This window comes from Dama dama, chromosome 19 (assembly GCF_033118175.1).
Source record: "Dama dama isolate Ldn47 chromosome 19, ASM3311817v1, whole genome shotgun sequence".
NCBI lineage: Eukaryota > Metazoa > Chordata > Mammalia > Artiodactyla > Cervidae > Dama > Dama dama.
This window is the reverse complement of record NC_083699.1, coordinates 61,539,758-61,555,996: the sequence shown is the minus strand read 5'-3', so window position 1 is coordinate 61,555,996 and position 16,239 is coordinate 61,539,758. Positions and strand designations below refer to the sequence as shown.

At 48.1% G+C, this 16,239-nt stretch overlaps 1 protein-coding gene across 1 annotated transcript in view; it reads left to right on the top strand.

The window, feature by feature from the left end:
- Positions 1–16,239, top strand: part of KAT2B (lysine acetyltransferase 2B) — a 92,938-nt gene that overhangs the window by 34,235 nt on the left and 42,464 nt on the right. The window contains exons 3-5 of the mRNA XM_061167242.1: positions 7,659–7,804; positions 12,053–12,145; positions 13,447–13,628. Coding sequence (XP_061023225.1) covers positions 7,659–7,804; positions 12,053–12,145; positions 13,447–13,628 — 421 coding nt within the window. The remainder of the gene's footprint in view (positions 1–7,658; positions 7,805–12,052; positions 12,146–13,446; positions 13,629–16,239) is intronic.

The following is a 16,239-nucleotide window of genomic DNA, read 5'->3' as shown; positions in this document are numbered from 1 at the left end:
CTTTCCCAGTGCCCTGGGGTCTTGAGGTCCTGGGGGATTGCTCTGAGCCCTGGGGTCCTGAGGTCCTGGGGGACTGCTCTGAGCCCTGAGGTCCTGGGGGATTGCTCTGAGCCCTGGGGTCCTGAGGTCCTAGGGGATTGCTCTGAGCTCCCCCCGCACCAGCCTGCCAGTCCTGTGCTCACACTTGCAGCAGTACCGGGAGCTGAGTCTCTTCTTGCACACCTGGCTTCGCATACAGGCATGCGTGTGCGCGCTCAGTCGTGTCCTCGCCATCTAATCCGGGCACGATATCCTGCTTCAGCCCTCTGGGCACCTCTTCCTCTCAGGACAGAGGCCCCTGGGCTGAGTGTGTGAGGTGCGTCGGGCGTCTCCCTCTGCCTTGCACGTGGGGGCACACAGCGCCAGCCTTGTCCTTTATTCCTTCCCTGCGGGGGAGCCTGACTTGCCTCCGCGCCCTGGCTCACGCAGCCCTCGGTACAGAGAATCCAGACCTTGTGTAACTGGTGTAACTGTGGTCCTCCAGCCCCTGTTGCTTTTCTGTGCTGGACTGACATGAAGGGGACTGGCTTTTTCTCTAGTTCCTGGGATGTTTAGTCCCTTGGGCATCACTGGGTTTGTTTCTTCATTGCTAGAATATTCATTGCATTCAGGATCACTATAAAGATGGCTGGTGGTGGTTATTCACAGAGGGGTTTTCATGGTTCATGATCGGTACCTGTTCTGTGCATCGTGGTAGCTGCCAGCCATGTGTGACTGACGACCACACTTGAAACGTGGCTGTTCCAGTTGAAATGTGCTGCCCATGGAAAATGCAAAACAGTCTTGAAGACTTCATATGAGAAAAGAATATAAAATGTTTTAATACTGAGTATGCGTTGAAATAATTTGGTATCCACTAGGTTAGATACAATGTATTAAAATTAACTTAAAAAAAAATAAAATTAACTTCCCCTGTTTCTTTTTACCTTTATAAAAGTGGTTCCTAGGGGCTTCCCTAGGCATCCAGAGGTCACACTGCATGCTTCCACTGCAGGGGGCAGAAGTTCAACCCCTGGTCAGGGAGCAAAGATCCTGCAAGCTGTGTGGTGTGGCCAGATTTCTTTTAATTAAAATGTTTCTTGAATACCTATTGTTAAAAAATATTAAAGTGGTTGCTAGAATATTTACATGTACATATGTGGTTCTCGGGCTTCCCTGGTGGCTCAGACGGTAAAGAATCCACCTGCAATGCAGGAGACGATTCAATCCCTGGGACAGGAAAGTCCCTTGGAGCAAGGAATAGCAAGCCACTCCAGTATTCTTCCCTGGAGAATTCCATGTGCAGAGGACCCTGGCGGGCTACAGTCCATGGGGTTGCAAATGACTGAGTGCCTGACACCCACAGACACACCCACACACACACACAGATGTGGCTCACACATTCCTTTGGGCTGAGCTCTCTAGAGGGGTCTTACTCTTAAATGACCCTTTTTCTCCATTCCAGATGTGAGATTACTGAAGATGAAACCACTTTTATTTATTTTTTAAATTCTTTAATTTTTTATTGTTTTTTTTTTTTTTTTTTTACTTAAGTATTTGACCATGAAGGTTTACCACGTTGTGCTAGTTTTGGGTGTATAGCAGAGTGATTCAGTTATCCGTTTGCCTACCTACCCACCCATCCATCCGTCTCTGTAGTGTTGCAGATTCTTTTCTGTTACAGGAAACTACTTTTAAGTTACTAGCCTTTTGCGTCTGGTCGGAAGCCGTCATTGAAGGACTTCATTTGATCTCTTCTATCCTTGACCTCAGATTCCCATGAACCAAATACGTATTTGAGCATCTTGCGCATCCCCCGGATGCCGTGCCGCTCGCTTTCTGTCCGGTCCAGGGTCTGGACCATGCCCTGGCCCCGCCGCAGGGCGTGAGGACTCGGCTGCCCTAGAGGAGGAGGTGCTGACTGGGGGCTGGGGCTGGAGGCATGAAGGTCGTGGCCTGCGGGTGCCGGGTGCTTCACTTCCCGGCCAGGCGCGGTGCCTGGATCCCTGGCGGGTGGCTCTGGCCCCCTGGCATCTGCGGTCTGACCTACTGCACAGTGACGGGCCGCCCCGCTGGGGGGATGCACGGTGGTCAGCCTGCCATCCTGGCTGTGCCTCCCACCCTCCGCAGGCGGTGGGCTCTGCAGGGACGCCACTGCAGGAAGTGCACCCGCCCGGAGTCGGGGGTGGGCCATTCTTGGGTAATTATGTGGATGCTTTGTACCAGGATCTTCGACGATGATTTGAAATGAAGGCAGGGCCCTTTACGTTTGATTATAAAATTCCAGGTGGAAGAAAGATTTTTTTAAAAAAAACTTTTATTTAGAAATGGTTTCAAACTTACAGAAAAGTGGTGAGAATAGTAACAGGGAACATCCCATGTATCTTTTGCCCAGATTTACCTGTTGGTAACGTTTGCTGTGTTTGCCTTGTCCTATGCTTTCATGTGTGTGTGCACACGCCCACACTCATGTATCACACATATGAGTCTGTGTGTGTATGTGTGTATTTGTATGTGTTATACTTTTTCCTGGATCATGTGAGAATAAGATGCATTTACATCATGGCTTTTTCCTCTTAAAATACTTAAGTATATATTTTCTAAAAATCAGGATATTCTTTTTTATAAATTTTTTCTATTACTTTTTTTGGCTGTGCTGCACTGTTTGCAGGGTCCTCATTGCCTGCCATGCACCCAGGCCCTGGGCAGTGAAAGCAGACCCCTAACCTCCGGCCTGCCAGGGGATTCCCATGTATTCTTTTACACAACCTCAGGTTAGTTACCTTACCAACTTCAGTAAATGTTAGCATTAATGTAATACTTAACCTAGTGCTTGCTTGTGTTCCAATTTTAGAGTTGACCCAAATATGTCTTTTAGAGCATTTTTTCCTCTCCATTAAGCGCCCAGCAGGCTAGGATCACATTGGTATTTAGTTGTCATATGAAAGTCAGACAGTGAATCTCCTCTCCTCAGCACTTCCAGAAGCTTCTGACAGCAGATGCACGGGCTTTTCTACTCAGCTCTCCAGCAGACCCCGACTGGGTGTCCGGCGACTTAATTCCAGTGCTACCTGCCTGTGATTAGTGCAGACCCCACAAGGTCAGGGGTCTGCACCCCCTTCAGATGCCAATCCCAAGTTCAGGTCATCACCCATCTTTCCCACTGGCCAGCTGTAAACTGGAGGTTCCTACTCCTGGGCTTTGATAACTTTGCAGAGTGGCTCACAGAACTCAGGAAAGCAGTCACTAGATTTCCAGTTTTTTATAAAAGGATACAAGTCAGGAACAGCTGGTGGAGGAGAACCCTGGAGCAGGGTGGGGAGCACGGAGCGTCTCTGCGTCCCCCAGAGAGCTACCTCTCAGCACCTCTCCGCTTCCCCTCCCAGAGCCTCTCAGTTCAGGGTTTGACGGACGCCTCTTAGGCACCATGGTCAGATCATTGGCTGGTGGTGATTAGCTCAGCGTCCAGACCCTTCTTCCCTCCCGAGGTGGGGGTTCCAACCCTCTTCTCTGTGTGCTTCCCCTGCCCGCTGTCCCCATCCTTGGGGCTTTGCAAAAGTCCATTCATAGAAATGCAGGTGCAGCTGGAACGGTCTTTATGAATAACAACAGACACTCCTTTCACCTTTATTGTTACCATCACTTGTGCAATTCCAGGAGTTTTAGGAGCACTTTGCTGAGAAAGGGGACAAAGACCAAATGTGTGTTTTTTATTATATATCACGGTGTCACTGCATGCCTCTTCAGTCTGCTCTGATGTGGACCAGCCCTCCTCCCCACCACCCTCCCTCTTTTTGTCTTTTATGATATTGATGTTTTGGTGGAGGAATGTTTTCAATTTTAAGACTAAACCTGTTAAAAGCTGGGAGAAAATACATTTTTGTCATCTTTTGATTCTATGGGAAAGACCTTTGCAAACAACCTTGAAGAAATGCCAGACATATATTTGGCTTTCTGAAAAATATAAAATTCCTGCATAATCAAACCACAAGCCAACAAACAAAAATCCCAACAAATCTGGGAGGACAGATAGAAAAAGACCCGCATCCTAGAAAAGCAGGCAGAGGGCCTGACTAGTTAGTATACAAAAGAATAAATACAAGTGGCCAGTAAATGGAAAACAATTCCAGGGGCATTCCAGTGAATGCAGATCAAAACAGTGGGGGACTTTGATTGATTTTCAGAAGATTGATTGAATGAGCAGATTCTCCACTGTTGGCCAGTGTGGGGGAAGGGGTCTGTCTCAGCGCTGATGTGGTGGACTGGTGCGGGCTTTACTTGGAGGATAAATTAGGGACCGTATATCAAAGCTTTAAATAGTGTTGACTGTGTATTATGAGTTCTGTGGCTGAATTAACTGTTGTAGATTTGTGCGTTGTAGTATAGAGGTATATCTCTTCAAGAAAATATACTTTGGGCTCATTGAAGTGCATCAATTGAAGTGCAAACCTTATTTGCATCAAAAGGTTTCTTTGGAGAAGATTGAGATTTTTTTTTCTTCAGTAGTGAGTCTTTGGTTAAATATGAGTTCAGTAAGTAGTTTAGCATTTCAGTTAGAGTGAAGTGTATCTGGGTTTTGCATGACGTAGGGTTGACTTTGGCCTCATTGGTGAATCTGTTTAATTCGCTTGTGCATGCTTGCGTGCTCAGTCGCTTCAGTTGTGTCCGACTCTTTGCGACCCCATGGACTGTGGCCCGCCAGGCTCCTCTGTCCATGGGATCATCTAGGCAAGAACACTGGAGTGGGTGGCCATGCCCTCCTCCAGGGGGTCCTCCTGACCCAGGGATCGTGCTACATAATGTCTCCGGCACTGGTGGGTGAGTTCTTCACCACTAATTCTGGGAAGCCCCTAATTCTGCTCATCAGCCCCAAGGAGCCATCTCTGGACTCAGTAGACGTGGGTCTGATGGGGACAGTCTCCCTCCCTCCCGTGGCGACAGAGCAGTCTGGGGAAAGGCTTGAGGTCCCTGTGATCAGAGGTGGGAGTGGGGAAGAGTGTAGGGGGGTGCGCAGCTGTGTCTGCTGCGGGCACTGTGCCAGGGAAGGGCAGTGAGGCAGTAAATGCTGGGCTCTTTGGCTGGAGGGGGCCACCATTCTGAGGATGGCCTCAAGGACTGTAATTCCAAGGTCAAGTGTGCGGGGATGGTGGTGCCCTGGTTGTTGGGGTGGGGGGTGATGAGGGGTGCGGGGATGATTGGGTTGGCATGGGTTTAGCTGCCGATGTGGATTTGGTGAGAGAAGGCTGAGTGTAGGGTGCTCAGAGACTGCCAAGGAGCGTTGGTGAGAGGGACCTGTAGCTGGAGAGTCTGAGAATGTGGCCAGGTCTGAGCACGCTCTGTGTTTTGCACAGTTGGCCAGTGAGTCCCAGAGATGAGGCCTTGAGGCAAGGACTCCTTTTATTAGGAAAGTTGGCTGACAGGAGAGCAGACTAATGTCTCAAAATAACCATTTATGGATTTTGATGGATTTGGATATGGATCCACATAAACTTATGGATCAGAGATGGGGGGGTAAGGAAACAAAGTAAAGAGACCATTTGATTCTTGCAAGCCTCAGGCAGGAGGATGCATTAGTTTCTTTAGGGTCATTCATAGGTGGTAGGTTCACGTTATCTCCCTGTGAGCTAAACTGGAGCTCTTTAGTTTAAGAGTCAGGCAGAGGGGGCAGGGTTCTCAGAGGCAGGCCATTATGTACGATTATAACAACAAAATTGGCAAAGACAGGAGTTGAAGTCTTAGTCTGGAGTCAAAATTAACCCTCCGGGCTACTAAGTACTGATGCCTTGTTGCTTTCTCACCATAGGGAAGCTTCTCTTTTTTGGCGGCTTGTCCAGAGCGGCTTATCTTCTTTGACGGGTGGTCTCCTCCCCCTGTTTTCATCTGATCTCCCCCCCTCCACCTCAACCCATTATTCATTCTAGAAGTTTAACCCTTTTCGTGCAGCGTCATCTTTCTGCTTCCGTGTAGCTCCCCATCCCTGGCCCGCCCTTCCCTTCTTTTCGGAGGAGGATCCTGACCGTCGTCGCTCCCCTTGTCCAGCAGAGCCTTGCCTTCCTCCCTCTAGGAACCTGTTGTTTTGTTTCGTGTTCCTGCATCTGGTTCTCTGTATCCTGGGTCACACAGAGCTTGAAGGAGAGATTATGGATTCCCTTCTGTGCAGAGTCAGAGGTCGATAGATCTCCTCAGGTCTCCTGTCTTAAGCGTTTAAATTTCCATCTAGCCTGCTCTTCATGATGTGCAGGAGGTGGTGCTGGTGGTGAAGAACCTCCTGTCAATGCAGGAGACTTGGGGTGCACGTTCGATCCCTTGGGTTGGGAAGATCCCTTGGAGGAGGGCAGGGCAACGCACTCCATATTCTTGCCTGGAGAATCCCATGGACTGAGGAGCTTGGCGGGCTACAGTCCGTAGGGTCGCAAAGAGTCGGACATGACTGCAGCAACTTAGCATGCGCTTGAAAAAGGCGAGGAAAGGCCTACCTCTGCTCTTCTTTAGAAGTCATCTCAAGCACTCTAGGTCCAAGGATTTTCGGCCAGCACAACAAGAGCTCCGCCTCAAAGGATTGCTCTTGCAGGGCCGCTGTCTGTCAGCAAGTGTAGTGACGATTCCTGGAGACACACTCTGAGAGCTGGGCCGCGTCTTGGAGGTGCTCCTGGTGGGTTCTCGGATGACTCACCTCCAGAGACCCTCACGACCCCGAGAGACCCTCGCGACCTCGAGAGACCTTGAGAGACCCGTAAGAGTGAGAAGGACTTAAAGCGAAATCAGCTAATCATCCAAAAAGCACATGTGTGTGTGCTTCAGGATTGGAGTCAGACCTTTGTCTTTGACACTGGAGGAAACAGTGTTCAGTCTCTGAGCCTTAGTTTTCTCAGCCATAGAACAGGGTTACTCAGACCTACTTCATGAGATGTTTTGAGGATAAAATGTGTTCACCTCGAAAAGTGGACTGGATTTGGGTAGAACAGAGGACAGGGACATGGGAGAGGGGAGGATATGGATAGGTCACTTAACGATAGCGTGCAGAATAGAGGAAGGGAAGGTGGTTTGGGGCGTGACCTTGGAGGATGCTGACTCTTGAATGCAAATTGGCCTTAGGTTTTCGCTGTAGACACAGCTTTCAGTGTGTCTCAGGGCTCAGGAAAAGGGCTTCATTCAGATTTTACTGATACTTTTTTGGTCTTTCTTGCGATGTGATGTTCTTGGCCACCAGAACTGTTCATAGGACTTAGATGTAAACCCTTAGGGAGTCTGTTTTCTGGATCCTTCTGAACCCACAGTCCTCAGATCCTGGATCCAGGCTCCAGGACCACAGGGCCCTCTGGCCCTGTGGGAGTTGGCTTCTATAGGGACATAGCAGAACTTAAGGTAAGTCAGTTTTGTAAGCAGACTTCAGTCTTGTAGTTCAGAAAATTCCTCTATTTACAAGGCCATCTGAAATATTGGTATTCTGGAAGGTTCCTGGGAGAGAATGTTCCAGACTGGGATCTCCGTGGCATTCCGGTGGCTAAGACTCCATGCTTCCAACACAGGGGGCGTGGGTTTGACCCCTGGCTGGGGACTGGACTCCACAGGCAGAGAAGCCTGGCCGTAAGGAAGAGGTGAGCTGTGCTGACTCCCACTGCATTCCTTTCTGCCTGCAGCTGCTCATGTGTCGCACCTGGAGAACGTGTCGGAGGAGGAGATGAACAGACTGCTGGGGATCGTCTTGGATGTGGAGTATCTCTTCACCTGCGTCCACAGGGAAGAAGATGCCGACACCAAGCAGGTTTACTTCTACCTGTTCAAGGTGAGACATCCACGTTTAGAAAGGCTTGCTTCTCCCTCTCTTTGTCCAGATGCAGCAGGTCACGGGAGGCTGGCCCTGGGTCTGCGGAGGCAAGTTTCTCCAGGGGGACTCTGCCGTGGGCACCATGCTTGGAGCACATCCCTCTCCCTGAGCGCCTCCTACCTGTCGGCCGAGTGGAGTATCTTTATGCTTATGGATTTCTTCCCATCACACCTCTGTTCATCCCTCCATCTGTCCATTTGTCCATCCAAGCATGTGTCCAACCGTCCGTCTGTCCATCTGAGGAGGACTTAGTGCAGCCTGCTCTGTGCCGGCGCTCGTGTGGGCGTGAAGCCTGGGTCCCTGGGCAGCGAAGTCCTTGCCTTCATGGAGTTTAGGTTTCGGTAGGAGAGGCGGAGACCGTCAGCAGGTCGGCAGTGCACGCCGGTGGTGGTGAGCGTGCACCCCGAGCCGGCAGAGTGAGTGCCGTCCGCGTGGGAGGGCGCTGGCGGGCGGGGACGTGGTGCCAGGGACACGTGGCACTAACTTCCCAACTCAGTTAGGGAAGATGAGCTGACGGCTGCGCAGAGATGCCAGCGGGGGCCAGGGGCCGCCCCTGCAAAGGGCTGCGGAGGCGCCTTCTGGGCGGTGTGCGATCGCACAGCGTCAGACCCCACGGTGGGCCTGAAGCCCCCAGCCCAGCGCGGGGGCCCCGGCGGCGGGGGAGGCGGGAGGCCTGGCTGGCTGGTGGCTGGACTCGGCGCCCCAAGCTCAGGAGTGAGGGCTCCGGTCGGTGTGCGCCTCCCCGCTCCCGGCGAGAGGCTCCCCTCTCGCCGTCTAGCTGACACCAGCCCCGCCACCCCTACCTCTGCCTCCTGGGGCGTGGCCTCAGCTCCAGAGGGTCCAGGCCCTTCCTTTCCGTAGATGTGGGTTGGTTTGCACTGACAGGGGGAGGGAAATGGTGGAGTGGGGGGGACCGGATAGAAGAAATTCAGGTCACCAAAAAAATAAGTTTTGCAAAGGTGGCTGACAGAAGGAATAAATTTAAAAAAACCCCAAACCGACGATTTGGGGCCCTGTAGACTGCGCTGTACTGTGTAGCCCTTACAAGGACCTAAAAACAAACTCCGACCCTTCACCGGAGCTGACAGCCAGGAGGAGTCTGGGCTCCATTTTCTGTGACCAGGAGTTTTCCTCTTTTGCTCTGGCTGCCAGGAAACTCAGGGCAAGTTTCCGACCCAGTTCCTGTCGCTTTGGGTTGGGACGACAATACACAATTGTTCCTTTTCTTCTGTTAACTTTTGTCTTTGAATGTAGTACTGGGGATATTGGGGGTCGATAGGGACAAGAGTGGGAAAGACGTTATATTTTTAAACATTGGAATCTTGTGGGGATTTTAACACCAAAAAGATAAGTAATGGGGAGGGGCGAGAGCACAGCTGTTAGCAAGCGCCCGGCTCCTCCAGGTGACGACTTGTTGACCTGACTGTGGGCTGAGTCCTCTGGACTGAACCCCACCAGCTTCGTGCTGTTTAGAGCGTCTTTGGAAAAAGCTCTTAGTTGGAGAAAAACAACGTCTGCATGGCTGCAACTATTATTTGTCTTGGAACCCAGATCCCTGGCGGGGTTCCCCAGCGCCCTGCTGGAAGGAAAGGCTTCCATCCTGCTGACCTCCGCTCAGTTCTGTTCAGAACCACCTAAGAGGCCAGAAAACATCATCCTGCCTTTCTTCCCTCTCTCTGTTCCCTTCCTTTAACAGTGCACATATATTTGCTTCTGAGAACAAGATCCAAAATATTCAGCATTCTCCCCTCCCCTGCCCCAAAGTCATTCTTTGGGCAATCATCCATTTCTTCTTAGCTTTGGAAAACCAGTTCCTGTGTCTCCTATGTCTCTAAAATTAATTAACATGCACTTACACATTTTAGTGCATTTTGGAAACTTTTGCCCTAGATGTTGAAAATGAACTTGGTGAAAAGCTCCTTCCTGAAGCTGATTTCACCCTGGAGCCCGTCAGCATGGTGCCGGAGCACAGCTGGCTGCTTCCAGGCCTGGCTTCATCCCTTAGTGACCTCAGCCAGGTTGTGCAGCTCCGTTTCCTTATCTGTAAAGTGTAGATTGTGATGCGTGTGTGGCCGAGTCCCTTCGCTGTTCGCCTGAAACTACCACAACATTGTTAATCAGCTGTACCCCAGGACAAAACGTTTTTGGTGTTAAAAAAAAATTAAAAGTGTAGACCATGATATGATAGCACTTCCCTCAAAAGGCTGTGAGGAGGATTCATGAGATAGTACAGATAGAACTACAGAGAGTGCTTGGCAAGTAACGGGCAAATGCCACTACTGCTGTTAACATTTTTATGTTGGATATTTGCCTGTTTATCCCAACTCCATCCTGGTTTAGACAAGGAAGCTAAGAGTCAGCATCTCCCCTATTTATCCATCTTCCTCCAAATTGAAACCCGCAATGGATCAAGTTTCCAAATGATCCATTGGGCAAAATGGGCAAGAAAATGGGCAGCCCTAATTATTTGTATCTAAATGTGATGATCAGTCTTTGCATATCCTTAGAAACATATAACAACTTATCATTATGACACCTTTATTTTTGTAAAGATGGGTATGATACCCTGAAAGGATCAGCAAATGCTCAGTGTGAGTAATTGATATGGCACCTCTAGAAGAACTGAGGTCTTTGTCAGACCCAGCCCCGGGGGGATGACACAGGGTGATCTTCCACCTCGGGGGCGGGGTGGGGGTGGGGGTGGCGGTGTGTCATCTGTTTCCACTAACTCCTGGGGGAAAGTTTGCCATGTTTTGTTTCTGTTGAAAAAGCAATCAATGGAGAAAGGAGGAAAGATGTAAATAAATGTGTAATAAGTAAATAATACGTGGGTGAGTGAATAAATGAATGATTGCATATATGTCATAACTGGCCTGTGTGAAGGGTTATGGAAGGTTCACGCAAAGGTTGAAGGTAAAGAAGTTCAGTATCAAATGTGTTTTCAAGTTGGGTCTTGATGACTGGTTCTGCGTTCTTTTCTCCCTCTGGTGTTTGCTCTTTGAGGATCTGGAATTCCAGTGGTGGGATTCAGAGTGGCGTTTTGTTCTGTGGGCTCGGCCATGCCAGGACCCTTGCTCTGCACTTTGCACTCTGCGCGTGGAGAGGGAGTGGGGACGAGCCCGAGACCATGTGCGGCGGCCCCTTGAGGCCAGGACCGTGCCTGTGACCGCGCCTGCGACACGCGGCTCCTGCGTGCAGAGAGGGCCACGGCCTTTTCAGGGTTTAGAGCAGGCCCCCCAGGGCGTGAGCACCCTTGCCTGGCCTGGGGGCGTGTGCAGAGGGCGCTCCAGGCCTCGGGGTCAGCTGAAGCCAGGAGCGGGGCGGTGAAGGGGTGAGCAGGAGAGGTTCGGGGGGCCGTGGGGCTCGCTGGTGGTCTCCCATCTGTTGATGTGAGGATTCACTGACAGGTAACTGGATGGCATCACTGACTCAGTGGACATGAATTTGAGCAAATTCTGGGAGATGGTAGAGGACGGGGAAGCCTGGTGTGCTGCTGTCTGTGGGGTTGCGAAGAGTCAGACGTGACTTGGAGACAACAGCACGTGTAATTAAGATAAATGGAATATGGTGACTTCCCTTCCAAAGGCTCTCTGTGTGAGGCATGGAGTGTTTTAGAGAAAGCCTCAGCTTACATGTCTCAGAGGAAGATTTTAAAATGAAGACTAAATTTGGTACTCTTATGATTACTTTTGATTCACATCTTGGTTGATTAAACGCCTTACGGAGAAAACAGCTCCAAGGTCTCAGGGGCCCTCTGACCACCTGCTGGGGCAGCCTCATGGACTCGGGACCCTCGAGCTCCTCGAGGCTGGCATCACCCCTCACCTTCCTCAGACGCCTTTCCTCCTGGTTGTGTCCCACACCTTCCTCCCTTCCACACTCAGAGCACCCTTTCTCGGCTGTGACGTCTTCCCTCAGTACCAGATTTCTGAGCTCTCATCTCTGAGCTTAGACAGCACTTGCAACTTATTTGGAATGTTTCTGCTGCCAACTTGAATTTTTTTGTTTTCTTCCTTTCATTTTTGGGTGACAGCACGGTGTGACCCCGTCCAGCTCCGTTATGTGGCCTTTTTGCCCCTAACAAGATTGTAAGCTTGGAGACGCCAGTGTGTGTGTGTGTGTGTGTGTGTGTGTGTGTGTGAGAGAGAGAGAGAGAGAGACACACACACACACATACACTGATTTTTTAAAAATGATTTCTTACAGCTCTTGAGGAAGTCTATTTTACAAAGAGGAAAACCTGTGGTTGAAGGCTCTTTGGAGAAGAAGCCCCCTTTTGAAAAACCTAGTATTGAACAGGTAAAAAAAAAAAAAATGCGAGAAACCCCGTTTTTTTAAATTGCTTTAAGGCTGAACAAACCTCATCTTCATGTTCATAGCTGGCTTAGAGATGTTCAAGTCTGTAGGAATAGTCTCAAGCCCTTTGGATCAGAAGTGAATACTCCATGTAGTAAATGATTTAGCTTTTGTCTCTTAGGTTGCTGAATGCTCAGAATTCACTGTGTGTTTGGAAAAGAAAAAAAAAAAAATAGAACATGTAGTTCATCAGAACACATGAAATGGGCTTTTTCTTGGTGTTGATGTTTTAAAATTAAGTCTTTGTCCCTGTGTTTGGCACTGTTGAAAAGTCTATTGAGGTGAGGGAATTCAGGAGCAATGTGAAACACATTGTAAGTCAAGCAAAAAGCACAGAAAAGAAATGAGATTTTGTATCCAGAAGTTGGCTTCCTGCCACATTATGATTCCTGCAGAGAAGCCTAGATCCACTTGGGGCATCTGTTAATATGTACAGACCTTTCCTGTTAGGTGTTGTCAGGATCTGTCATCAGTATCAATTTTTTAGCCTCATTATTTTCATAAGTAAATGTCAGACACTCTGGACTGAGTTTCCTGATGAGAGTAGTTACAGAAGGCATGATATGAGATACCAATAAGTGTATTTTATCAGTCAGTTTTTAGTAGAAGAAATGTCTTCAAACCCTACAAAATAAGATTTCATTGTTACTTTATTTGAAGTTAAATTAGATGAGAGTATTCTGAAGACAGATTAAATTAATCCACAGATTTTTTTCAAAAGCTCATAATTTTGAGTAAGAATTTCTTTTTGGGTAAGTTTACTAAAAACTGAAAGAATGACAGTAAAGAGTTTAAATTCTTGTGGTTTAGTTCATTGCAAGGCCTTGCTAGCAGAGTTTTGATTAAAATTTTGTGAATGTAAAAACATATTTATCCAAGAATCTCATTATATGTGAGCTCCTGTTTTGATTGTACAGCAAGAGTTATTCTGCGAAATAGCCATATTTTATTGTTTGGGGGGTTTTGATCTTTTCAGTCCACTGTTTTGATTTTTTCTTCATCGCTTCATGATTGCAGCAGGCAGAGAATTGCAGCTCCCAGCTTCTGTGTCTTGTCACTTTTCATAGGCTGTGATCTGAGGCATGATTCCCTCTGGGCATATTCCTGTTTTCTAATAGGGAAAAAAGAGGTTTTTGTGACTAGAGAACTGTCTGTTCTTTTGCTAATGACCACCACTGGTGCTGCCTGGGTGGGCATTCAGGATTGCAGAGCTGCATGAATAAATTGCCTTCCCTCCTTTTAAGGGTGTGAATAACTTTGTACAGTACAAATTCAGTCACCTGCCACCCAAAGAAAGACAAACGATCGTTGAACTGGCAAAAATGTTCCTGAACCGCATCAACTATTGGCATCTGGAGGCACCATCTCAGCGAAGACTGCGCTCTCCCAACGACGACATCTCTGGGTACAAGGAGAACTACACCAGGTGAGCGGGGCTGGCTCCTCTCCTCTGGCCTTGATATTCTGAGTGTGAAGAATTGGATCAGTTAGAGCTGAACTACTTAGTACAATAGTTGCTCACCACACGTGGCCACTGAGCCCTGGAAGTGTGGCTGGCCTAAATTGAGATTTCCAAGATTGTACAAAAAAAGAATGTGAAGTATTTCATTAATCATTTTTTATATTGATTACATGTTGAAATGGTAGCATGTTGGATATATTGAATTAAATAATATATTAAAGTTAATTTCACCTGTTGCTATTTACTTTTTTAATGTGACTACTGGGAAATTTAAAATTACATGTGGCTTGCATTGTATTTCTTTTGAGCACTGCTGACCTAGATAACTATATTATGACTCTGTAATTATATAGAGAACTTACTCTTAAAAAAACAAATGCAATGCCCAAGAATATCGATTCAGTTCAGTTCAGTCACTCAGTCATGTCCAACTCTTTGAGACCCCATGGACTGCTGCGCAGCACGCCAGGCCTCCCTGTCCTTCACCAACTCCCGGAGCTTGCTCAGACTCATGTCCATTGAGTTGGTGATGCCATCCAACCATCTCATCCTCTGTCGCCCCCTTCTCCCCCTGCCTTCAATCTTTCCTAGCATCCGGATCTTTTCCAGTGAGTCAGTTCTTCACATCAGGTGGCCAAAGTATACTGAAGTTTCAGCTTCACCATCAGTCTTTGCAATGAACACCTAGGACTGATCTCCTTTAGGATGGACTGGTTGGATCTCCTTGCAGTCCAAGGACTCTCAAGAGTCTTCTCCAAAGAAGGAAAGACCACCATATAGTCTCAGCACTGTGGTGTAAATATAATAGTGTTATATACATGGTCTTACAGCCTTTGTCTCTTTAAATACACATTTTACATTTGTTAGAATGAAAGAAAAGAGAGCATTTGCATCTTCTTTGGCCACCCTGCCCGGTTTAAACATTTTACTGGTTACATTGTTGATGCATCGTGATTTACCTAATCTTTTCTCTGTTTGTGGGCATCAAACTCTGCACATATTCTTGGATTACATTTTTTCTAAAATGGCAATTTATTTTTATTACCTATGATTTGCAGGATAATAAAATTGAGTTTATGATTTAAGAGTCATAAATGTGGACCACACAAAATAGTGTGACATATTCATCTTTAAGGAAGAGAGTGACTTGTACCATCCATTTTATTCACCTTTTTATAACTTTTCCCATTTATATTTAATAGGCATATCAAGCTTGCTTCAGGGTTTTTTGTTTTAGCCTTTTTTTCCTCTTGAGTTAAAATGAGCAATGTTTTTTGACAACCTGTAAAGACCACTTGTACCCAGATTTAACCGCAGATGACAAGTAGAAATGGGTGGAGTTAAAGCTAAACTTTCCTGTCTAATCACTGACCTGATTTTATGAGTAACATCCAAGTTTTTGCCTCTCATCCAGCCTTTTACAATATATACAATTTGAATTATAAAATATTTTATCTTAATAAGTGTAAATAGGATTTACAGATTGCTTCATAATCCACTTTTAAAATGATACCTTTATTTTTACATCTTCATTTCAGAGTAGTTCCTATATTATTGTAACACTTGTTTATAATGAGTTGAAATAGTAGAACTCTCTCTCTCTCTATGTATATATAGTTTTAACAAGTTTTATTTTACTTTATTTGTTGTCTGAAGAATAAGGCATGCGGAATCTTAATTTCCTGACCAGGGAGCAGACCTGAACCCCGCTGCAGTGGGAGAGCAGGGACCTAACCATTGGGCCAGTGGGGAAGGCCCATATCTTTTAACTCCATCTGTGAACAGTTGACAAAACTGAGTATTTGTCAAAGCCAAACCCCTGAAATATTTGCCACTCTAAGAGAGGGAAGATTGTGTAATCAAGGAGGAGAATTCATTGTGAAGCGGCACAGAGTTAATGCTGTATTTTAGAAAAGAGTAAAACTAGTTTGTAGCACGTGGGAATTACCAATACTGGGCAGCACTTGCAAACCCTTGAGTCGTAAACGTGACGCCTCCTTGTGGAAGGAGTGGTGGGCTTGAACCACGGCCCCATCCCCTCCCCGCACCCCGGGGAGATGAGATGCTCAGATGCTCCTGGTGCTTTTCCTCGGAGCCTCAGTCACCGCCAACCAGCTAGACTCGAGCGTGCGCCGGGAGAGGAGAGCTTAGGGTCTGGGGTCGCTGAAGGAAGGGCGGTGACGGCCCAGAGCCCAGCAGGGTCCGGGCCAGCCTCCCCGGGGGCGGAGGGTGCCTCGAGGGGAGCGGCCTGCGCTGGAGGCAGTGACCGGCTGAGCCCTGGGCGGGCGAGCCCCGCAGCCTCGGTGGGTGGTAATAATAGGGGAGTTCCCCCGATGAAGAGCAGAGAAGGCCAACCCGTGAACGCTGAGAGATGCTTGCCTTGCATAGAGTCAGACCTCGACGGTCCTGACTGCTTGAGAACCGAGGAAAGCTCACACCGCCCTCCTCACTGATGCTGCTTCTCAAACGCAGCACTGTTAACCCTGCGGGCACCGCGGCCCGTTGGGACGGCGGGAGCCGGGGTCGTGGACAGTTGGCTCAGCGTGTCTGCGCGGTCAGGTCCTTCGGGAAGATT